General features: G+C 46.5%; 1 protein-coding gene across 3 annotated transcripts; it reads left to right on the forward strand.

Moving 5' to 3' along the window:
* Positions 1-15: 15 nt before the first annotated feature.
* On the forward strand, positions 16-23886 carry LOC104689398 (T-lymphocyte activation antigen CD80). 3 transcript variants are annotated; one of them, XM_019285966.3, is made up of 7 exons: positions 16-101; positions 245-349; positions 12855-13178; positions 14581-14862; positions 16851-16976; positions 19806-19932; positions 21381-23886. In XM_019285966.3, exons 2-6 carry the CDS (start codon positions 262-264, stop codon positions 19910-19912), a joined length of 927 nt encoding a protein of 308 aa, XP_019141511.1. In that variant the 5' UTR covers positions 16-101; positions 245-261; the 3' UTR covers positions 19913-19932; positions 21381-23886. The 3 variants fall into 3 exon arrangements, with proteins under 3 accessions (XP_019141511.1, XP_019141512.1, XP_019141510.1); XM_019285967.3 differs by having other exon boundaries at positions 19806-19929; positions 21373-23886; XM_019285965.3 differs by having other exon boundaries at positions 19806-19929.
* Positions 23887-24283: the final 397 nt, after the last annotated feature.

Below are 24283 nucleotides of genomic sequence, written 5' to 3' on the forward strand. Positions count from 1 at the left end.
CCTGTGACAGCAGCCAGGCACCCATGGCCTGGCACTGAGCCCCCTGCCTCGTCCCTTGCCTCAGGGGTGGCCTCGGTGCCGCTCGACCAGGGAAACGGCAGGTACCAGGGGAGGAAGCGGGGCAGGCTGGCCTTGTGCTCGGGATTTTTGGTGGTGGCAGCAGGCAGGAAGGAGAGGGGCACGGAGCAGGGTGCTGTGACTCCTCAGGCACCGTTCCCCTAACCATATTCCCCTCTCCTCCCAGCCAGGAGCTACAGGAAGATGATGTGCCTGCCCGTCTCCCCACCGGCGCCGGCGTTGAGGACGTGGCTGAGGCTCGGGCTCTTCGTGCTGCTCTGCCTTGGGATAGGTAAGCAGGACTGCCTGGAGTGTGGCCGTGGGAAGGGATTGGGTCCCAGCAGCAGCACCCATGTGATGGTCAGCAGGGGTGGTGGCCCTCAGGACCCACCTGGTGCCTCCTGCCAGGGCTGAGCCCAGGTCAGGGTTTGGGGTGGCTGGCACTGCACTGGGGAGCCCTGAGCTCTCAGTGTTCCAGGCCCATTGCACCAGGCTGCTGGCTCCCAGAGGGGCATGGTGATCTCCCATCCCAGCCAGGGGGAGAGAAATGAGGGTGTTTTTGGTCAGCTGATGTCTGTGGGGAGCATGTGGCGCAGCCCCTTGGGCTTCGGTTTCAGCGGCGGGGGTTTCTGCAGCTTCTGCAGCTTTTTGGATGGTTAGAAGTGGGTGCATGGTGGGAAAGACAGGGAAAGGTGGTAGCTTGGAGTGCTCTGCACCTCCTGGGCAGCTCAGCACAGAGCAGAGTGGGTTCTTTCTCCACCAACACAAATCCCTGTTGAAGTCCTGCCTGGGCTGTCCCCTGTCCTTTTCCGAGGACTTGCCACAAAGCTCACACAGATCGCTCCTCACCTCAAGAGGCTTGAGATGAGGCTTACATCTTCTCAGATGTGTGAAGTGTTAACCTGGAAACCACACAAAATTCACTTCTGAGCTGGAGTTGGTTGTGGATGCAAAATAAGTTGTGCTTATTGTCAATTTTAGTGCTTCATTGCAGCTAATGATACTCTAGAGCAAACCTGGGCTGAACTGAGGCTTTCGTTAAAAATCAAGTTATGCAAAATTAGGAGCTTTTCATGCTGCTGTTGTGAAACTGGGAGATATTTGATGCCGAGTTTCATTTTGAGTTTCAGTCTCAGAATTTTAAAACAAAACTTGGAGAATTTAGGAGGGAATTAATCGCAGAGCTCACTTGTAAAGAAAGCAACAACCTCAAATGTCGCTCTGGGATTTCTGCTCTTCCTCTTCCCTTCAGTCCTTCCCCTCCCTCTGTGCTTGCGAAGCATTTGTCAAGCACAGATGTAATTTGCCTGTATTTGCATCAGGCAAACAATCTATCATGAGCAGAACTGTTTCTCTCTCAGTACTTTAAGAGCTTGTGGTATGTTAATAGTGTAATTACGAGCATATGGTAACTCGCCAGTCATGCAATTTCTGTGAAAAGGATTCTGGTTCCTTGGCTAAAGGATGTATAGCTGGATGTATAGTTTGATGCATGCTAATATCCACTACTAGAAATAGGAGCTTGGTAATAGAAAACTAAGTGTTCCTATATTTGTACTTTTGGGGCATAATTTTTGGATGCTTCTCATGCAAAATGTTTGTGAAAGTCCCAGTGCCTCAGAAGCAGGGGCTTGGCAGACTGATAAGAGCAGGACAGCTGATGCACTTATTTCTCTCTCTGTGTGCACTCACACACACTCTGAGCCATTTCTCTCTGAAGATCAGCATTCCTACATTAGAGCTCCTTGAACATACGTGGTGCAGTACCCACAAAGGACTGCATTTTAAAAGCTTTACTGGTGCTCTTGGGTGATGTCTTCTCAAGGCTGCCCACAGGGACCACTAGGACTGAGTTCTGACCTAGTTGTGGCAAAATAATGGAGCCCTGGGTGTCTGCCATCCCCCTGTCAGTGACCTCCCACACAGTACTGAGCGAGTCACCACAGCTGGCCTTTACAGGGTCGACCCCACGTGGGACTGCTCATGACCACATCAAGGCACAGTCAGGGCTGGCTGTCCTTGGGTTAGCCCAGGTGTCCTGATGCTGGCACACCTCACTGATGTAGCACTCCAAAAAGTCAGGTAACATTCTAGGATGGAAACAGGTGCCCTCTGTAAAGCCCATGTGAGTGAAATAGTAACAGAGGGAATGTCCGGCTGAATTTTCACATCATAGTAGTGGAAGGCATTAATGGGGAACTTAATTAAAAGGGATGGTTTGAAGGTTGTATTTCATAGGAAATTCATCTATGTGCAAGCTACGTAGATCCATTTATTTTCCTTTGAATTGAATTTTGTTACTCTGACGTTCACCTGAGGTGCCCCACTGAAATGCCAGTGTAATTTAGAGCTGCTTCTGGGATGTCATCTGCTGCTGGAGACACTGATGTCCACAAACAACACCCTGTTATCTCAGCACAAAGTGGCAGAAGAACCTTGGTTACACAACAACCATGTTTTTTATTTATGATCTGAATGCACTGCTGGTATCCCTGTGGGCTTGGTTTTGTCCTGCCATTGCACCTTCACACCTACCTACAAACTGTAGGATGTTCTCAGTCCCGGCTTGTTATACTAGAAAAATATAGCTTGAAGTCCCTCAGTGTGACCTTTCCCTGCCCTGTGTGCAAACAAAGCATAGACACTGACTGCAGGGACCTGGCAAGCCTGGCTTTGTGTCCATGGAGTATTTTTAAATTTCCCTGGAGTCTTTTCTTCCAGCTGGGGACCACTTAGCTCTTGGTTTCTTCCCAGGGGTGAAATTTTCTGGGACGTTTTGAGGAAAATTCCCTACAGCTTTTCTAAGTTACTGGAGAGTTGGGAAGGGAGGGGGAATATCCATTTCTGTGAGCAAGCACTGGCTCACAAGTAACTCACTCTGGGAATCCCCTTCCCTAGTGTTACTCCCAGCAAAGAGCTCAGAACTGGGTTTCAGAAAGGGACAACAAGGGCTGAGAAAGATTCCCTGTTTTGTGGCCACCCCTAAATATTGAAGTGTCTAGCAGTGAACTTTAGGTGCTTGGTGTCTAATTTCTGTGCCAGCTCTGGTACGGGTTGTGCTGGGGCAGATTTCATGGCGGAGATGGCAGAAATTTTTCTTTACATACCGGATTTGCCCACTCGATCACTGGATGCAAATTCAGTTTCTGACTTATTCCTCTTAGTGCCTTCAGCTGTTGTTTTAATCTCTTTTTTCAGATGAGTTTCTGTCTCCTTCTGTTCCAGACATGCCAGGGAAAAAAAGTCTTTATTTAAAAGCAAGGGCAGCGGAACTAAGGAACTCCTTTTTTTCTGTCTGTCAGTCTATCCAGAGTGAAACCTGCTGTAAGAGCTTGTCTGGAGAAACAGAAAACCAGCTAAAGCCTACTGCTTTTTCTTATAGACTCTTTTATTTCTTCTGTTGTGTGTTTTTTAAATGAAAGAATTCTTGAGGAAAAAAACTCACAGAAAATTAAACTTAGACAAGCTACATTTTTACACACAAAATACAGTTAAAAGCCTAATTGCCAAGTTTGTTAAGGCTGTGGGTCAAATGTTCCTTTCACTCACATCATTTCCTTTTTCCAGTTAGATCACAATGAACCCAGATAGCTCCAGTGACTTCGTGTTGCTCTGACAGCAACAGCTTTTTTTGCATTTCTTGGATCACTGAGACATTTGTATCCTTTTTGCAGTGTGCACGTTGGGCATTCATGCATTTAAGCATGCAATGTTCAGGGTGGATGCTTTTACTAGTTGGGGTAGATAACCAGCAGAAATTATGCCCTCACACCTTTCCTGCTCATCGCTTAATTCTGAGTTCCAAGTGTGGTTTAATGGGGGTAATTAATCTGACATAAATGACTGATGTTATCCCTCTGCCTCTCTTGTGGTGAGTTAGTTTTGTCAGAGCCAGTTTGTTTTTACACCGATGCCGTGCACCCCGGAGCGGGACGGATGCAGGCAGGCATCACAGTTGAGGGGTACAAACAGGTCATTGCCACCAAAAGATGCAATCCTGCTCCTCTCTGGCTATGTTATCCTTCTCTTCTTTGCACATGTCTGATCCTTGGATGATCTACTTCACCTTCCAGCTTAGCAGGAAGTTTCCTTTTTTTCTTTTTTTTTAGGCTGGTGTATTGAACCAGGCTCTGGAGAGCCCTGCAAGGGGGATTGGAAGGGAAAGGGGAGCTAGATCCACTCTACTTCTGTGGGGGAGGCATGAGATCAGTGAATTTGTTGTCTGGCTGCATCCCAGGCTGGGGGAGAATTTCCACAGTCAGAGAAATTCTCATAGAAGTATAGAGTTTGTGTTGGAAGGGATCTTAAAGGTCATTTTGTTCTAACCTTCCTGCCATGGACACTTTCACTAGACCAGGTTGCTCAGAGACCTATCCCAACTGGCCTTGAACACCTTCAGGGCTGCGACATCCACAACTTCTTTGGGCAACCTGTGCCAGCACCTCACCCCCCTCACAGTAAATAATTTTCTTCCTAATATCTGATCTAAACCTTCCCTCCTTGAGCTTGAGGCCATTCTCCCTTGTCCTATTGCTACATGCCCTTGTGAAAAGTCCCTCTCCAGCCTTCCTTCAGGCTCATTTTAAGCACTGGAAGGCTGCTCTAAGGTCTCCCTGCTACCTTCTCTTCTCCAGGCTGAAGGCTTCTCCTTCCTTTTAAACATGTGTTTCCCAGTATAAATGCTGTGCACTTGTGGATGTGGTATCTTTCCTAGGGTGGCAAGGCAGGTGTGCTGGACGCAGTGAAGTCTGTTCACTTGGCAGAAGGAGGTCAGTTTTGTTTTAAAATAGATTAACTTTATGTTTAATTGTAGCTATTCTATCCCTTTGGAGGGGCATCACCACTGGGAGTCTCGGGAGTTCATTTGAGAATACGTAAATCTTTCCCAACTCGGAAGTGCCACAGGCTTTGCTTCTGCTTTTTCGCTGTTATGCTTTTAAAATATCATTGGTCCCAGGGGACTCTCTGACTGAAAAGAAAGTGCTGAGTGATGGCTAATGGTGACATTTCTACCTATCCTGCACTCAAAGGACATCCACCTTTTTGGCGAGCTCCAATTTCCTCCATATCACATAAAAAAAGTTAGAAAAGAGGATTGAAGGAAGTCTCTCTGCACACCGCTGCTCTCGGCTTAGCAGCTACCCTCTGGTGCCGTTTTAAATGCCCTGCAGACAAGGATTTGATCCCTGTGCCGGGGGAAGTGCTTCAGAGAGAACAGAGCACGCTGTCAGACACTGGTTCCTAAAAGCAGAGAGAGCCCCTTCCCTGCGCCGCCCTGCCCTCAATCCTCCCGGATGGTGCCTCCAGCAGCACCTGCCCGAGCCTCTCATTTCACTCCCTCCACAGCTTCTGTAGCTTACAGACCCCTCCGGACTGCTCCGGTCTCGTTTCCTGAGTGTCCTCCAGTTAATTGCCATTCTCCACTGCGCTTGTATCTGGGGCTGTGTAATCTCTCCTCCAGCCAGTCCTCCAGCTGCGGGGTGACTGTCAGGGCTGTCTGCAGAGCATCCGTGAGTCGGTGCCTGAGCACAGACCAGTTTTTCTAACAAGGTAATGGCTGGCAGCCCTGCAGCGCTGTTAGCTGCGCTGGTGAGTGTTGCTATGGCTGTGGGCAAGAACTTCAGCAGCAAAAAATAATATATATATATATATATATATAAATTTGTAATTTTTCGACTTTGAAGTGGGCTTATGTGAGAGGTATCATGCTTGGTTTTCCTAATTACTGGGCACTTTCACCTTTTATCAGTCTCAAGAGAGGGCTGGCTGCTTGGGGAGCATGTGGGACAGAGATTTAGTAAGCACTGAAGAAAACTACAGCCTTAAGCAGTGGGGAGGACCTCAATTTCAGAAACTGTGCTGTGAGGACAGCAGCATGCATGGCAGTGGTATTGGACGAATTAGGAAAATTATCTGAGAACATCTTCAGCTGGGAGATAAATATAGAGGAAGTACAAAGTGAGCCTGTCAGCAAGAGACAGAGTCTGCAGGGGAAAAAATTAACAAATTTATTTTTGTCTGACTTTGTGACAAATCTCCCCCACAAGCCCATCTTACACAAATGCCACATCTAGTTTCTGCCCCCAAACTGGGAAATCGAAAGAGTGCTGAGCAAGATACAGGAATTTAATCTCTAAAGGAACTAAAATATGCAAATCTTCTCCGGACATCCAGATTTAGTCTTCCCTCCCCCTTTTTTTATTCTAGCAGAGTCACATTCCACAGGCTGGGAATGGAGAAAGGGGGAAGGTTCAGAAGGACTCTTCCTTTTGCTCCTTTCTCCAAGTCAAAGACGTCCTTCTGTCCCCACGGCTGTATGTCCCTGCTGGTTTGCAGCACGGGAGATAAGGGAGGTCTCCATCCTCTCCTCCCTGAGCAGCTCCCATGTGGAGCACTCTGCAGCGGGGGAAAAGATTTAAACACGATCTAGTCCCCATCCACAAATACCTCTGGTTCCATATCCAGCTCCTTGCTTGGATCTGACCTCCTGCCTGGTGCCAAGATGAGAAAATTGCAGGTGACTTTTGCAGAGTTGCGATTTAACTCATGTAACAAACTCAGCAGACTGAACATAACCCGGGCAGCGGACTTGTCCCAGGGTGACTCAGAAAGCAGGAGATCCTTATCTCCACAAGTATCGAAACTTGATCTGGAGCAAGAGGTGCCAGCTAGTTGGAGCTGCCCCAGCGCTGCAGCGAGCCCATCTACCAAAGTATTTCAGATTCCCGTTTGTCTTCTCAGATGCTAATTGCAGATCGTGCTCTGCACGGTGGTTTTCACAGCCACTTCATGGCTTCAAGGATTTCTTCACTAAAGGTGAACATGTGCAAACACACACAAAATAAATCAGCATTAAAATGGAATGAAGGCTGCTGATGGAGTGGGACACCAAAACACCCTGGGAGTGTTATAATAATTGCCAAATCAACAGTATAGAGCTGGGCAAACCAAGGTGACTTTTGTTTAGGAGGGATGTGGCAGCATGAAGATGGGTAGCACTTAAAACCATGTAAGGGGTGCCATGCCCTTGCTATGCTGCCCCAAGCTGGGCACCCCGAGGTTACAGCACAGAAGCAAGCAGGGATGAACTTTTAGAGAAACCTGTTCAGACCATTTCCCTACCTCAGACCTGCCCTGACACCATCATACACTAGGATTAATCCTGTCACAGGGAACTGAGTGGAATCACTGCTGAATGAAGTGCATTGCTGGTTTTATTTGGGACACCTTCTTTTCTGCTCCCCTCTCTAACCACATTTGGGATGAAGAAGGGAACTTGGCCTGCACAAAACATCTGGGTCTGCGGCTGCTTTGCTTTCCCAACGAAGCCTAGAGGAGCAGCAGGCCCATGGTTTGAGATCTAAGGTTGAGCTTGGGGTTGCGTAAGGGGAAAGGGCCACTCCTCCTTTTTAGGTCTGCCAAGACCTCTCTGCATGCCTGAACTTGCTGGAGGGGAGTCTGTGAAAAAGGAGCCTCAGAGGCTTGTCAGGCCTGGGTTAATCTTGAAGTAAAGAAATTCAGCCAAATTAAATTTAATAAAGAAATAGATTTTATTCCACGGCACTTTATTTATAACAATCTGCAATCACAGACTCTGTGAAAACAACAGCCAGCAGGGCCTTATAGCACCCACTTTTCTCTCTTTCATGCCATCTTTCTTAGTGCACAGGGTCTTACAGCGAAACACAGAGAAAGGCAGAGGTTTTATGTTCTTCTGAACCAATGTCTCCACACAGAGGTTATCTGGGCATCTAACAGAATCTTTCTGTCATCAGTGTATTCACAGGAGTCACTGATTTAAATACAAAGCATGTCATGTATTCCCATGTAGCACAGGATGTCTGCTGAATTTTGACTCCATGGAAAGCCTGGGGAGAATCTCATTCCTCATTGGTAAAATCACCTGTTATAAAGAAAAGATCAAGGAGGAGTGTCTTGTCTTTTAAAGATTCAGCTTTTCAAAATGTCTTGATTTTTCTGATGGTCTGTTTTGCTTGGAAATCCCTGTAAAATACTGCATTGCCCCCAAAGGATAAATCATGCGAATTTGGGGTGTGTGCTATTCACAGAGAGGTCTGAGCTGCAGAATTACCTGCAGAGTAGGAATCCCAGGTGCATAGTCCTAGGCAGAGTCAGTGATGTCATTAATTGATGAGTAGAGATACCAGCTGCTGTTGCAAAGATAAATAGGGAACCAGAAGGAAAAAAAGCAAAGCAAGGCTCAGAAGGGCAGAGAAATGGGGAACACAGGGGAAAGAGAATGGCTTTGGAACTTCTGTTCACCAGGATTTATCAGGAGGTTTCCAACAGTTTGATGCTGCTTCTCCAGAGCATTGCTGGGTCTTTAGCTGCCTTTTATTGTCAAATGTCTCTGCAAGACTTCAGTGCCAGAGGAAATCTGCTCTCATGTGCTGTCTGACCGCATGTGCGGTCAGGATAACAAAGCTCTCTGTGGCTGGGGAATTTCTGAGTCAAGGCTTGGGCAAAGAGTGCAGGAAACAGGGATACAGGCTCAACAGCTCTCCTGACTCTTGGAGCAAAAACAGTTCTCCTCTATACTCACCTTTCTGTTCCAGTTAGCCCTGTATGGGGAATCTGCAGCACAGGCATGGTTTGAATGAAGCAAGCTTTTCTGCCCAGGGAAGAGAAAGTCAGCCCTTCCAGCAGTTCAGCATTGCCACATGCCATGGGCTTCCAGTGGCAGAGTGATGTGTGTGCGCAGCAAGAGAGTGGGTGGGCTTCAGAGGGGTAGGAAGAGGAGGGATCTTTTTCTAGAAAAGTCATTAAAGATTATTTCCATGTTGAATACCTTCCCCACAGCCTGGCTGCAGAGAGCATTCAGCACAGAGATGGCACAGAACTGGGTTTTCATTTTTGCTTTGCAGTTCGCCTCTAAAGTGAAAGGGGACTTTTGTAGGGCTGAATGACTCTTCATGGACTTTGGTTCCTTCAGGCTTGCAGCATTCGGGTTGCAGTTTCAAGGGTGCAGAGCCTTTTAAGGGTAGACATGACATCAGCAGGAGTTTCCAGCCCCTGCACATGTACTCCTGAGAAGGTTTTTGTTCTTCTTTTGGTTGCAAAGGAGACTCTGAGGGGCAAGTAGGGAGAACCTCATGTAACTCATGATGTGATGTCACCCTGACATTTACTGTACGCCTACTCTTCCTCTATTGCTGCAAAGGAAAATAGAAAATGGTCTTTATCAATCCCAAAGTTTGACTGGATGTTTGTCTGGCTGCTCTTCTGAGTCTCTCCAACAATAGTAAGAGCTGCACTGTGAGAGGAAGCAAAGATGTGGTCAAAGATAAAAACACACATATATACAAATGCACACAGAGGTGCAGGAGAAAGAACTTCAAAAATCACAGCCTGAAGTGGGCTGCTTTTAAGGTGAACAGAAGGAAATGCTTTCTCACACAGCAGGTAATCAGACTGCACAAGTTGCCAGAGGATGTTGTGAAAGCCAAAAATATATGTGCATTCCTAAAAGGGCATTCCTTAAAGGGCAAGAACTCTTCCTGCAGGGTAGGTCTAGCAGTAGCATTTAAAAAGCTGATGTCAAGAAATCCCTGAATTTCAGGCTGCCAAAGGTTGGCAAGACAAGGCAGTTTTTCTCCTGTGTGGAAGAATTCGTTTTTCTCTCATTTTGCTACCAGTTGATGGCTGACAGGGGTCAGTGTGCTGAGCAGCTCCTGGTCTGCCCCAGTTTGGTTTCTCAGGATCTGCAATGCATTAGAAGGGGAAGTACAGGTAGTGGAGGGAAAAAATTGAAACTTTCCCTTTGGAAGACCAGTGGAGTGTCTGAGTGGAGGGAAACCAGTTAAATAAGAAGTTGCTCTTTTAATGACATATTCTATTTTACTTAATTAATATTAAAACATTCCGTAGTGTCACCAGGACCTCCACGGTATTTTTTGGTGTGTTTCCTACAGATTTAATGTAGTGTGTAAGTGGGACAGGGGTGGGTGTGCAGCAGGGGAGGGGAGTGAAATTTATTTCACAGAATCACAGAATTGTTTAGGTTGGAAAAGACCTTTATGATCATTGAGTCCAACCTTTAACTCAGCCCTGCCAAGTCCACCAACAAACCATGTCCCTAAGTGCCACATCTACATGTCTGTTAAATGTTCTGTCCCAGGCTTTGTGTCTGGGCTTTACTCCAGCAAGCAGCCCCAAGATCCAGCTGTGGCGGGGCGCTGGCTGAGCCTCTGCTTGTCTCCCTCCAGCACTGGCAGCTGTAGGATTGTGAGCGAGTCACCGGGCTGTGCCACAGGGGTCGTGCTGTGACAGCGGCCCCAGGGTCTGTGAGTCACCCCAGGGTCTGTGAGTCGCTGCTAAGCAAATGAGGCCTGGCAGGTAACCAGCTTGTGGCTGCCTTGGACACCGGCTGAATGGGAATGTCGCAGCCTGAGTGCTGCACTCTGCCTCTGGATAGCGTGGCTGCAGTTAGGCTGCGACTATCACGAGGCAGACGGCATCAGCCAGACTTCGCTGGGGGGGTGGCAGTTCTTAGGCTCAGCTTTGTGCGTTGCTCAGCTCACATTTCAGGCAGAGGCTTTGCATGTTGGCTCTCCCCTGCACCGATGGGTGATGCTGTGTTGTCCCCATCAGTGACACACCACCTGTCAGGACTCTCCTGCTTCCTCTCTCAGGTATGTTTACTGAGATGTGTTCTGCAGGGAAAGAAGAGGGAATCTGAATCTTTTCTGTCCTGAAGACAGCTATTTCTGTGGGGAAACACGAAAGGTGGAAAGGATTTTAGGTGTGAGAAATAAGAGCAGGCTTCAGAAAATAAAGCAAAAGGATTTACCTTTGTCTATGAAAACTAGAAGAAGATACAGTTTATGCAGCACCAAGGACATTAAAACAATGGTTAGTTTATAGGTTTGGCCTAGATAGATTTTGGAGTTGCAAAAAAATATGCTTATCTTAGCAAGATAGATAAGTTTAAGCCTTATAATGGGATACTGTATATTGTTATGTCAAGGCATAACAAGTCAGTATTGTATTCAACAGCTGTACGTGCGCTGTTATGAATAGGTTAAGACAGCTGTCTGTAACTTTTAGAAGCATGCTGATTGGATAAGAAGCTTTTAAAAATGCTTTGCAATCAGGAAGTTGTTGGATGTCCTTGGCAGCATGAGCTTTGTACCAACTCTGTCTCCACTCGGTGTGTGAGACTGATAACAGAATAAAATAATAAAAGGCTCCTGGAGCTCCCTGTCCCATTTGTCCATGAAGACAAAGACAAAAGCTTCTTATCCAATCAGCATGCTTCTAAAAGTTACAGACAGCTGTCTTAACCTATTCATAACAGCGCACGTACAGCTGTTGAATACAATACTGACTTGTTATGCCTTGACGTAACAATATACAGTATCCCATTATAAGGCTTAAACTTATCTATCTTGCTAAGATAAGCATATTTTTTTGCAACTCCAAAATCTATCTAGGCCAAACCTATAAACCCTACCCATTGTTTTAATGTCCTTGGTGCTGCATAACTGTATCTTCTTCTAGTTTTCATAGACAAAGGTGAATCCTAAATCCTTTTGCTTTATTTTCTGAAGCCTGCTCTTATTTCTCACACCTAAAATCCTTTCCACCTTTCGTGTTTCCCCACAATTTCCTTGTTTTTCTGCTCTCAGTCAGTGGCGTGTAACAGATTCATATCCCACTTCCACCACTGGAGATGAGTGCTGAGGCAGCGAGGCTGAGGCAAGCAGGACAGACAGAAAGCAACCTGATCTTCTGGACTAACAAAGCTGGGTGCACATCATCCCCAGGCTTGCACTAACTCAGGTGAAAGCCCAGCCATCTGCCCTGTGGTGCAGCACAGGGCTGTGTGTTCATGTTGGGTCACCTTTCAGCAGCAGCAGGAGCTCCTTGCTAAGCTGCTCCCTCAGATGTCAGGCCCTGTGAACCTTTACCCACTGGAAAGAGGAAGGAGTGGGAAAGCAAGGCTGATTGTGGGAGCAGGGTGCTTAGAAGGGGAATTACTGCTCACATGGTCAAACTTGTACCTAATTTCACCCTGCAAGGGTCTCAGCTTATTGTTGTTGGCACATGGCTGTACTCCAGGTATGGGACTGGCACAGTCACTGGCCAGGAGTCAGGGAACACCTGTGCTGGGTTCCAAGTCATCCCAAGGCAGGCCCATGGGCTTTCACAAAGATAAATTTGTACTAGCTAAACTAGGCAAAGCTGTTCATTTGCTAATGCTGGAAGGCTGATGATAGTGTGGCTGCGACCTTTGTTCATCATTGTAGGGTTGATTCTAGTTTCTGGGATCTTTAAAGTTTTGTTGTTTTTTTTTTTTTCTTTTACTAAAAGTAACTTCCAAAAATCCCCCAGCCCCCCTGAACAAAAAGTCCACTGTGGCCCTGTTAGGTATGCAGGGAACCCACCAGGGAATGACACAGATTTTCCAAACACTGGGCTCTGAAAAGGGAGAACAGAAGAGATAGCAGTTTGTGGATGTGTGTTTCTATCCCTGTTTTTATAGGGGCCAGCAAAATTTCTGTTCAGACAAGCAGCTCTCCTGCCTTTGCCTTCAGCAATCCATGCAGCAATCCTTGTGTGCCCGCTGGGCCGTGATCCTGAGTAGGAGTGGGGCACGATGTTCAAGGCAATGCCCAGGGAGGGCTCCCCTCAGTGCAGAGCTGAAGCTGTAAAACAGCTCGGTGGGTGATGAGGGATGTGAGCAGTCAGAGCCAAAAGGGGTGAGCTTTAGGCAAAAGACCTGGCACAAGGCTGTACCACTGACTCCCTGACTTCTGTTTATCCCTCACCTGCAGGCCAAGCACTGGAGAAGAAAGTAGTCAAAAGCAAAGTGGGGGAAAAGGTCAGCCTGCCATGTTGTCATGAAATCCCCATCTCAGAAAGCCTACACAAGTACCGGGTCTACTGGCAGAAGAACATTACGGACGTGGTGCTGGCCTACTCAGAGGGGAATATGATCTCCAATCACAAGCGGTACCAGAACCGGACAGAGATGGACCCCTGGAACCTCACCCTGTGGATCTCCCCCATGGAGATCCTGGACAATGGCTCTTACCAGTGTGTAGTTCAGCGCAACTCCGTTGTCGTGTGTGACGAGTCCGTCGTCCTCTTTGTCACAGGTAGGTGCATTGCCTCCTGACACCTGAGGCTCTCCCGTGCCAGCTTCTGGGGGTAAAGGACACTCTTCCAAGCTTATTCATCCTGTAGCAGATAGACTTCCACCAGGAGGGCGAAAAGAGTGCTGAAAGTTGTGTTAACTGCTTCCATTCCAGCAGCCTCCCTTCTTACCTTTCTGAAGCTACCCCAGGTATAGAAATTTCTTTCCTACCACCAGCTCAACCTTCTCCCCTTGCTGCCTTCCTCTTGTGAAAGGATCCCTCCTGGGGCTCTCCCCAGGTACCACAGCTGGTGGGTGCCTGAGGCAGCCCCTGCTGTCTTTGGGGCAAAGCAAGACCCAGCCCTTGGTACCTGTCAAGCATTCAAGCCAAAAGAGGAATGGTGTGGCCATGGCAGCATCCCAGCCCTGAATCCAACCCCCTGTGGGGCCCAGGCTCTGTGGGGCTGGCTGCACCACAGCTCAATAGCCTAAGGTTGAATTCATCATGGAGCTTTGAGGCTTTTTACATTAAAGAAACCAAGTTCCTTTGCTCAAAATGAACCCGAATCTTCTCTTAGAGGCCACAAAATGTTCCATTGACATTTTCCATTTCCACTGGTATTTTTGTGGCAGTTGATCTCAACCAAAGACAGAGGTACTGGTGACATATATAAATATATACATGCATTTGAATACCTTTAACAGCAGAGAGTTACATGAATCTTCCAGACAAGTCAGTGAAGGAGCATTCCACATCTGGAAGGAGATTTGGCAACAACAAAAAAAAGACAAGCTCCTGGGGTTTGGCCATTTCCTGCTGGTCTGAGGGCATTGTGGGCATATGTGCAAGGAGACAAATTTAGTGATCTTTCTGGGAACTGGTATGAAAAAAGGGAAGTGTACTGCCAGCACCCTTTTTTAACTGTGAGGGGTGAGGAGTTAACTGCATGAAAAACATAAAACTACGGATCTCTTTTCCTGTCCACAAATACTGCAGTTTCTTTCCAGCCAGAAATCCCCTTGCTGTCTTAACAGGCCAGCTGTAATAATTGTGGCAGACTTCTGCTCCCTTTGGTGAAGTGGGATCAAGCTATGTGCAGATCAGGAAAGGGAAATGCTGGAATCAGGTTGGGATGTCTGAAGGGATTTTCCAGACTGGATGGCAGTGTCATATTGCTCAACTGACAGTAGGCCTGGAAGGAAAGCTGTGTCTCTCCTTGCTTGCCGCTGGTCAGCCACGCAGTGTTGAGCAAGCTTCTTTCGCTAGTGACTGGTTGCTTGGTATCCTAGACCATGGGCAGCAGAAACCATGGAAGACATGGTGAATGCCCTGTGGGGGAGTCTTTGCTTTGATCGTGGGAGATCGAGGACTGCCACCCTCGCTGTGGCCTGACAGAAAGGTAACCAAATCTCTCTTGCTCCAGCTGACTTCAGCAAGCCCAACATAACAGCAGAAGTGTCCGCTGATTCCTGCGAGTCAACTGAGATGGTGATAATATGTTCTTCTCACGGAGGTTTCCCCAAGCCCAGGATCTCTGGAGCTCTCGACAACATGTCCATGGAGTGGAATGCCACCTGGGTGTCCGAGTCCAGCTTCAGCCCATACAACGTCACTGGAAAGCTGGTGCTCAATGTGACCAAGGATGTCAACATCACTTGCTCCGTTGAATACAATGGCTTTGCAAAGTCCACCAGTTTGCTTCTGAGTATGTTTTATTAATGTTTTTTGTAACAAAACCATTTTGTTTAATCTGCTGAGTTGCCTCTGAGAATGCAGTAGATTTTCTGCAGGTGTTCATGCAAGGATCACCCAATGATCCTGCCTGTTAACTACACACCAAAATATTTTAAAGGCTGGAAGACAGCCGGGGTGGGAAGGGAGAGTTACAACAGTGACTGACAAGCAGAGGCAGCTGTCTTCATGCTGCTCTACTGCAGCTGGGCTGAGAGCTGAACTGGATCCTGCTGTGATCCAGTAATGTGACACTTGGTGGATCCCAGAGGCTGGGGCTGCCACCATCCAGTGCCCCTCTGTACCAACATGGCCTTGCTGCCAGCTGTGTGACACAGGCCTGGTATTTGAATGGACTTGAGAAGCGCGTGTGCTTTAAAAGCCACAGATTGCACTTTGAAAGAATTTCCTAATTTAACAAGCGTGTTTGTCCCTGCTTCGGTGAAAGAAACTGTCAGCTGGGGTCTAGACAAAATTCTGCTTTCAAATGTAACGTAGGGTTAACTTGTAGGAAAAGAATTCCGTCACTGAGCATGGCTTAGAAGTGATGGCATAATAGATAAGTCTGTGCTTTGAAAAGCTTGAGGCACAAGTGGAAACAGCACGAGGGAAGGCAGCACATGACATTCCAGATGTTTTGCAGCAGAAGGGGACTTGCAAGAAAATTCGTAAAACCAAAAGGGTTTTTTTTAATGTTGTTACCAAAAAAGTATTCTGAAATGTCTCTGGGTTTGATGTTTTTACTGTAGAGGTAAGGGCACCTTCAAGGGAAGATAGAGAAGCAGTATTTTTCCTAGGGAATTGTACCTTATTCATCAAGGTATCTTATTCATCTATCTCACTAAAATCAAAGGGGCTTGTGGGGAGAGGTGCCATTCAGCTTCAGAACAAACGCCAGGAACTAGTGCTTTATTAATATTGGCTATTGCTGGATGTAGAGCATAATGTCCCTAATGAAGGGAGAATAAGGTTATGAATAGCTCACTACATAGAAAAAGAGAGCAACAAAAAAACCCAGTGATCAGAGGAGGGTGCAGTCAACAGTGACAGCCACAGCAGTCACAAAGCCCCCACTTTTTGCCTTTTAGGATGTGGAACCGCTCCCATTTTGGTATGGTGTAAACGATCCTCCAAACAAACCTTTCATGAACAGTGATTTTCAGACAGAATAGAGCCTCTGGTAAATGTATAAGGCAACCCCTACAGTGTGAGGGGAGGGCTGAACAGCAGATCAGGCTCCTAGTCTTAGGAGTGGAATGATGCTTACCTGTGCCAGATGCAGATGATGGAAGAACTGAAGGTCTGTGCACATAGGTCTGGAGACCTATGGACATGCAGGAAGTCCTGTCCTGTACGAGAATGGCCCCGGTATCTACTCTAAAATCCCAGTGGTAGAATAGGATTTTCCACCATCTCCAATGGTGAAAAGCCAAAGGCTTCAGACCCACTGAAACTGAACTCTGCCACAGCACTCTGTTCCTGCCATGCAGAAAAAAATTTCTATTCTAGCCTGTTTAATGCATCATTCTCCTTCACCTGTGAATCCAAAGGGGAAAAAAAATAGATATAAATCTGATGAAAACAGTAAGGAAAGCTGCAGAGTACCTCTGAGAACAGAAGCTTTCTAGCTGTGGACTCAGACTTTTCCACCAAGCCTAGGTCATTTCCCTGAAACAGCTTGTGTGTTTTTAAATATTTCCTGTCACAGCCCTATTCTGGACAAAGACCCAGCTTTTTACATTCCATGGATGTGTTAAAAATTTCAGCCCATAGCAAATGTGGGTGGATAGAAGAAATTTAGGTGCCAGGTTTGTTTGCTTGTTTATTGAGTAGGTCCATTTTCAGGCTGAATATCTGAGTTAGAATTTGGCCAGAAGCACTGAAATTCACATACCTGCCCTTACATGAAAATGCCGGTGTCTTATTGGGCCCTTTATTTATGTTTTATTTCTCCTGTTTCAGAAAAAACAAACGACTGCTTTGTTCCTCCTGTGCCTCCACCTTATAATGTCATTACTGCTTCAATTATCATCGTTATCACCTTCATTCTGGCTATCACCCTGGCAGCAAGATACCTCCCAAGGCATGGTAAGTGCAGCTTCTTTTTCAAGAAGGTGTCTCTTAGTGCTGGTGGAGTGTCTATGTAGGATACACATTAATAGAAACTTTACTGTCACACTAGGTATTTCTGTACCTTCTTCTCATTTTTCTCATTTCCTTTTTTTTTTTTTTTTCTTCAGCATCCACTGTCACAAAATCTAAGTCTAGCTCATGATTTTCCTACATTTTGTGTTCAGGCAACACTCGAGTTCAGGTTTGAAAGTGAAGAGGTGGTGGGGAGTTTTGACAGCAGATCAAAATATTTCCACAATCAGGGGTGATGAAGAGGTTCACAAAGGTTCCTTTTTATGTATTAAGATGCTTTAAGATGCTCTAAAATGCCAAGAATCTTGGTGATCATGATAGATATGGCTGAGCACTGAGAGTTTCAAAATTGGATCTCTCTCCACACCCTGACAATCTCTCAGAAAGTCACTGAGCCAAAGTAACAAAAATACATAGTGTTAGGGCCACAGGATGGACTTCAGCATAGCAATGTCCTACTTTTATGAGAACACCAACCAGGAGAGTTAGATTGTATGGCTAAAAATGGCACAGGTAAAATGTCTGGTCCCATCCTATGAAGTCTTCAGTAACTCCAGACAAGTCTCCAAGAGTTTTTCAATGGCAAAGGGGACTTCAAATATCTCAGGGTTAGCTGGCAGTGGAGTATTTTTTTTTTCTTCAATAAAATCCTATCTGTTGGCTGTTGCTCCTAATCATGTCTAAGCTGACCTTGCCAGAAAGTCCCTGAAGATGTGGGCAGACATTTAATAGATTTATAAAGGCAGGTAGGATTGAAAGCCAACAGCAGTAGATGCCTTATCCACACCCTGTGAGCAGCTTTGCAGAGCAGGCCTGGAGAATGACAGCACGCCTTGCAAACACCTGAGGATAAAAAACACCCAGCTGAGACCTGTCAGGTCACTGGGGACGCCATGTCATGGGACAAGAATCCCACACTGAGGGCCCTATCTTCAGGCCACTTACACCATCTGGCCGTGGTGTAAGTGACCACTTGGGAAAGGTCATTTTCTGGGCAGCAAGGACTCAGTCCACTTACAGACACCTGTACGTTTGTCATGCTCATGTCTTCTAATAGCTCTACTTCAGACAAGTTCACTCCCAAGTCAGAGGTGTGGAGGTCTCATTACTATTTTTCTTTTCCCCTCCTCATCAACCACATCCCTTCAACGTGAACCATTGAGTCAAGCTGGGCTAATTTCCTTTTAGTATTTCATCACAAAGAAAGGAAGCTTCTGGGACGCGGTGACTCTTGGTCACCCCTGTGCCCTTATGACACCAGTGCCAGTTCTCCTCCCCTGCTGTTCCCTGGGGCTGTGTCAACAGGAAAGCAACAAGCAGGCTGAAACCAAGAAAATCACAGTTGATCACAGCCTGTGCTGTTAGCTGCATGTATAATGAACTTCTAATTATAGGAGAATATGAGCTGGAATCGGAAGATTTGGCTCTCAACAAATGTAGGCTGGAAATTAAAAGGTTCCTTGCCATTAAATTAGCAAGATTCTGGAGCACTCTGAGATAGCCTTTTATATAGGAACTGAATTGCTTTTAAAGCAAGTGTAAAAAGCATACCCATGTGGTAGAATGCAATCACCTGCAAACAGCATGGCACATGGCTGCATTAACTGGAATTTCCCTTTTAGTCCCACTTCCATAATATTCACGGGGAATAGATTTGCAAGTGTCAGGTGGTGCTATTTCGTTCAGCCACTTTCCAGACTAAGCATGGAAGAAACTGTAAAAGAAACTGTAAGAAGCGTAAGAAACTGAAGCCAGAGCTTCCATCCAACTTTCCGGTTTGTGTAGTCGTCCCATTTCAGTGCTGCTGTGCATGGCCACCTGTCTGGGAAGGGAAGTATCTGCCCTAAGAGTGCTTCCTGCCGGTGCTGCTGCAGGTCACCTTTCAAGAGCTCTCGTGGCACCTCAGAATAGGTCTGAGAGTACCTCTGTTGTTCTGGGCTATGGAAAGCTGAGTCATGAGTTGCTAAGAGTGGTTTCTGAGCTCGAAAAGCCATGCTTCAAAGAGCTGAAGTGTGGGAGGGAAGAATAGAAAGGCAGAGCAAAACAAAACGGAAGTAAGAGTTCTCAGATGCTTGTGATTGTTGTGGTGAGCAAAACAATCAGGTGCTTTGTTGAGGTTCACAACCGCCTACTCGGAGGAGCTCACGGCCTATTTTGCAGTAGTTTAAGAATGAAAACACAAAGCACCACGATTAGAAGTCAAAAATAACTTAGGATTCATGTTGCATAATTTTGCGAGCGCAATTGCACAAGATTCAACTTGAACTACTAAAATTCAGTCATGGATGGTGAGATATTAAAGGGATCTGCTTGATCTGAATTCCTCTTAAAGCACTGAAAGAGTTAGTTTGTTTTAACACCGGCATTCTTTCACTCAGTAGGTAAACTGCATTTAGTGGCATGTAACTTCCATCATTATTTCCCCTTCTGACCTTACCTCAGCATGTAGCAACCTGTTTTTGTGCCAGGCTGAGGTTCTAGCTCTGTGCTAAGGAGAGCTGTTTTATCCATACGACACTATATAGATAATATTTATTTGTAACAGAGCTTTCTATCAGATCAGACTTTGACCATATTCAGATGTACTGCAGGGGTGAATCCTGCCAAGTTAGAATGGAAGTCACTAGACCTAAAGGATCTCATTTTCTTTAATTTCTTTTCTCCTTTCTTCCCTCTCTCAGTTATACTCAACTTTGTTGAAGAAGACATTTGGATTCAGCATTTTTGTGTCTTCTGAGATTCTAAATACTAACATGGGATCTTTTTTTTCAGTTTGTTCTCACTGTTGTAAGGGCCAGAATTCGGTGGAAGAGGGTGTGAAAGACTCTATGAAGGCACGCTTGAGCGATAAAGGGACAGCTGAAACATCATCTGTATGACCAGATTGCATTTGCAGGTAGTTGTCTTTACTCTTATCCTGGCAAAACAGCTTCTCAAATACCATTAGAGGCTCGTGCAATGTTAGCTCAAAACACCACAGCTATCAGGATCTGCAGTGATCCCCTGCCATTTGCCCCTGTGCTCATTTTATGGGCTTTCCAACTAAACACTGGGCAGTCTTTTAGTGCCTGTCCTGTTGGGCTAATTTTTAAGTAACTCATCGCTACCACAGGTGCCACTTGTGGCTTCACCCCCTAGAGGTTCCGGCTGATTCCCTGTGAGCCATGTGCCTGATCTGATGCCTCAACATGGGAGCATCACTGATGATAGAAATTAAGGATTGACCGAATGGTGGTAAGGGAGGGGGGAACAAAAGAACAACTCCAGCTTTCCCAGTATGATCAGCCTTGCCAGTCCACTTCTGAGATACCTCCATTCCCTTCAGCAGCTGGAGGAATGGAGAAGGAAAAGTCTCCTCCCTCAAACTTGCCCAGCAGACACTCATATTTTAAAAGGAGTTACTTTTGAAAATGGTGTGTTACAAAAGATGGGCTGGGGAAGTCTGGCTTGCCACGGTTTTATGATTACAAAGGATTATATTTGCTTTGGTTTGAAAGCTCAGCAGTTTTTGGGGCTGTGTCCTCCAAAAAGACACTTAAGTAAGGAGACTTAAGGGAAGATTAGCAGCTAACTGGTCATATTCACATCATTATCCAGGTGACTGCATTTCCCGCTCTCACCGCAGCATGCGGAATTGCCAGGGTAATGCCTGCGGAATTGCCAGGGTAATGCCGTAGAGCAACAGCTGTGGGGTCCTAGAAGTTGCGATTTTGTCACGTTGTGCACTGCAGAAATCTAAACGCTTAATAGTTTTGAGATGGAAAGGAGGGGAAACTCTCATTCAGGCCACTCGTCTCATTTCCAAACCTGACCACCCACTCATGTTTTCCTCTGGGGAAGGCCCTGTCTGGAACAGATACTAAAGCTTTGGTTAGAATGAATTTTGGGGAGTTTTGTGATGGGAGTGGCAGGAGTTCACCTACAGAACAAACCCATTCTCTTTTGTTAGAGAGGTTTGCCAGGATTTTCCTCTAGGTGGCTGGTGTTTCCCGACTCCAGTGCCTGGACAGCTTCTGTGTGTGGACTGGGATGGAAACTGTGCTTCCTTAGTGGCCGACTGCCATCTCGTGATGCACCGAGCCGTGTCCTACTGCTGCTTAAACAGGGAAGCACGTTCGTTAGTCATCCTCACTCCGTTCCCAAGGTTTTTGCAGGGAGCGCTGGGCCAGGCTGCAGCTCACTGACTGCACAGTCCGCTCACAACAGCTCCGAGTTTAGGGAACAAGAGCCCTCTTGTGGAGGGCTCTCGCAGGTGATACCTGTTCGTCGGCTCTGCAGCATTACTGGGGTACATTTAAGGTGGGAGAAAACAAAAAATCAGTGAAATCTTTTCCTTGAGTCCCTCAGGTTCTTCATGCTGTGCACTCCGCACTGCAGACTCCACTGTTTGTTGTACAACAATGCTTGCTGCATGGACCCTTTGGCTCTCTGCAAGGGGGTGCCAGCAGGAGAAAACTCTGCTCACCACAGCTGACAACACAACCTCCTGTGAATGAATGCAAACCCCCACCCATGCCACGGAAGCTGTGGGGTGGCCTTGTTACATTGGGGTCGCTGGGATTCCAACTGGGAGGACCCTCCGTGTTCCTGCAGTGGGGCAGAAGAATGGCATCAATGGCACACCAGGTCAAGACTTCAGGCACCTCTGGCTTGATGCTGCCTCTGTGAGAATCAGGGGCCTGCAGAGCCCTAGCAGGGAGCCCATGCCCACCTACCCCTTCAGTAACACGGAGCTGCCCTTTGGGAGACCCCAGATCCCAACACGTAATCTTGTCAGTTTGTGCCTCCATGTTGCGACTGGGAGCAGCTAAAACTTCTTTTCTATTCAGCCTCACACAAGTATCTGTTCTTCGTGCTGGAGGACTTTGGATTTGAACTTGACCATTACAGATACACATCCCTTCTCTCCTAAAGACGCAATAATGGGACACATATTTCATGCAAAAAGCCACCTTGGAAGTGAGTCTGTATGCCTCATGCTTATTTGCAGCGCTACGAGACTTTTTAGGGAATGATAGACTCTGACAGCACCCCTAAGAGCTGATTAATATTGCTTATCTACAGCAGTGGCACAAGTTCTCATAACCATTTTCTCCTGGAAGCACAGCCTTGCCAACCCAGGCACTGAGGTACGGCTCCTCCATGCAGTTGCTGTGTGAGGGCACACAACCTGTGCACACACATGGCCAAGCTTCCATGTGCATTCCTTCCCACCCACACCTGTAAAGCCCCACTGGAACTTGTGTGTCAGTCAGAGGTTATCTCGTGTGTATCTGCTGTCATCAAATGTAACTCGGGCCTTGCTTCATAAACATGGGTCTGCTTCTGTGTGTACATCTGCCGTGGGATACTTGTTAGGGAAAGCTCTGCAGATTTTTGGGAGTCTCTCACAGCAACGTAAGGATATTTACTTTGCACTGAACATTGCTGCTTTCTGCCAGTGTTCTCTCTACCCAGCCAGGACTAGAAGGAATTTCCCTACAGGATGCTAACATTGGACAGGACTCATCTGATCAGGGTGACATTCTTGCCTACTGTGTAGGAAAAAAATATTTCTCATTTTGAGGGGAAAGGAGGAAAATGCCCCAACCCCCAACAAGCTTCCTAAGCAACTCTGCATGCTGACCTAGCTCCACCGTGCCCTGAGTTTGGTTGTTATGTTTTCCCTTTTGCTCTGCAAGCTGTACCCATTCCCTCACTGTTCTATCCACGTTATCCGGGCATACCAAAGCATCTGAAAGCACGATGCCCTCCTCTTTGTGGGATGTGTTGTTACTTGAGCTGCTTATCTTCCTAGGGCACAGCAAAGACATATTCCATCCATTTCACTTTTTTCCTAGTTGGTACATATTGAGAAACTGCTGGAGAAAATAGGAGGATTAAAAGTGGTTTATAGAATATTGAGCTCTGAGATTAAGTAAAAAATAAGACACTGCTACCTTTCTACTCCTGCAGAGTCACACTGTTCCATCATCTTTTTACTGCTTTCCCATTGTACCAAGCATAATGGGAACTTCAGAACATTCTTACAGAGAAGTTTTTGATAGAGAAAAGGAGATAAGCTGGGGAATAAGGAAACAATTGCACTTGTGTGTGTTCTGGTTGCAAACAGAACACAGGTGTTTCCAAAAGGCAGCCTGACCCTACTGCAGGACTTGCATGAGTGATGTGTCTCACACTCTTCAGGTTTCCTGTTCTTTCAGCCTCTGCTTGCTCCTTCCAGCACTAACCACCAGCTTCTTGCAGGCTGACCACCCTCTTTTGGCATTCACTTCCAACTTTGCTCATTTCCAACACCATCCTTCCCTATAACCACACTGCAATTCCACCTTGCCAGCCACACCACAGCTCTGCCAGTTGTACCAGCATGTTTTCCCTCTCACTATCTATACCGTGCTCTGCTTCTGCTCCTGACCAGTGATTGTGCAGCCTCACCGAGAAGGGTTTGTCTTTTGCACTGTACCAAACCTTTCTACATCACCACAGACTCCAGTAACACTTTCAGTAACTAAAGGAAACCAAAAATTTCACTGACAAGTATGTCTAGCATCGGGGGGTTTGTATATGCTTGATGAGCAGGTTATTTTGTTAGTTTTTCCTTAAGCACTAACATTCTGGATCATGTTTTCTACTGCCTTATGCTGTATTCAGTGAATTGCACACAAATGGTTTCTGTGAGACCTTCTCAGCTTCATATCTGTGTCACTGTAGCAGGTGAGCTGCTCTGTTTACCATGGGTGTTTTGTATATTATGTTTTTTCCTGGGGTTCCTCCTTTAATTGTATTAAAAAATTAATTGTAAACTCCATTTCCTTTCCTTAGTAATAAAAGATGTCTGTCTATGTGCTGGAGAGTGGTAGAACCTCTCAGTTACTCACATTAGCCCCAGCCACCATTTCTCAGCATCCAGGTAAGTGATGCAGCTGTTGACAAAGCTGCACCAGGTACAGCTGGCATCAGGCCACAGTTCTGTTTGCTGTGCTGACAGCAATGACAAAATGACACTCAGGTAACCTCACTGTCAGTTTGCCAGGGGTTAGCTGAGCAGTGTAGCTACAGATCATCCTCCGCCCTCCAAACAGGAGGCTCTCTGCAAAAGCAAAACCCAGTGTAAGGTGTTCTCACTGTACCCCTGCTCCTTGGGTTACCTACTCTGAAAGTGGAAGGTTGACAACTTCAGTGCTGCACTTTTGCTGGGGGGTTGGAGGGAGTGGGGATGTGAAGAATCCCTTACAGGTGTATGTAAAAGA

The sequence above is a fragment of the Corvus cornix genome, chromosome 1 (genome assembly GCF_000738735.6).
Source record: "Corvus cornix cornix isolate S_Up_H32 chromosome 1, ASM73873v5, whole genome shotgun sequence".
Taxonomy (NCBI): Eukaryota; Metazoa; Chordata; class Aves; order Passeriformes; family Corvidae; genus Corvus; species Corvus cornix.

Bases quoted from the DNA above. Each gene is read 5' to 3' on its own strand.
- LOC104689398 (XM_019285966.3), top strand. From the start codon at position 262: ATGATGTGCCTGCCCGTCTCCCCACCGGCGCCGGCGTTGAGGACGTGG. The intron at 14,863-16,850 runs GTATGTTTTATT...CTCCTGTTTCAG, and splicing joins GTCCACCAGTTTGCTTCTGA to AAAAAACAAACGACTGCTTT. The intron at 16,977-19,805 runs GTAAGTGCAGCT...CTTTTTTTTCAG, and splicing joins AAGATACCTCCCAAGGCATG to TTTGTTCTCACTGTTGTAAG.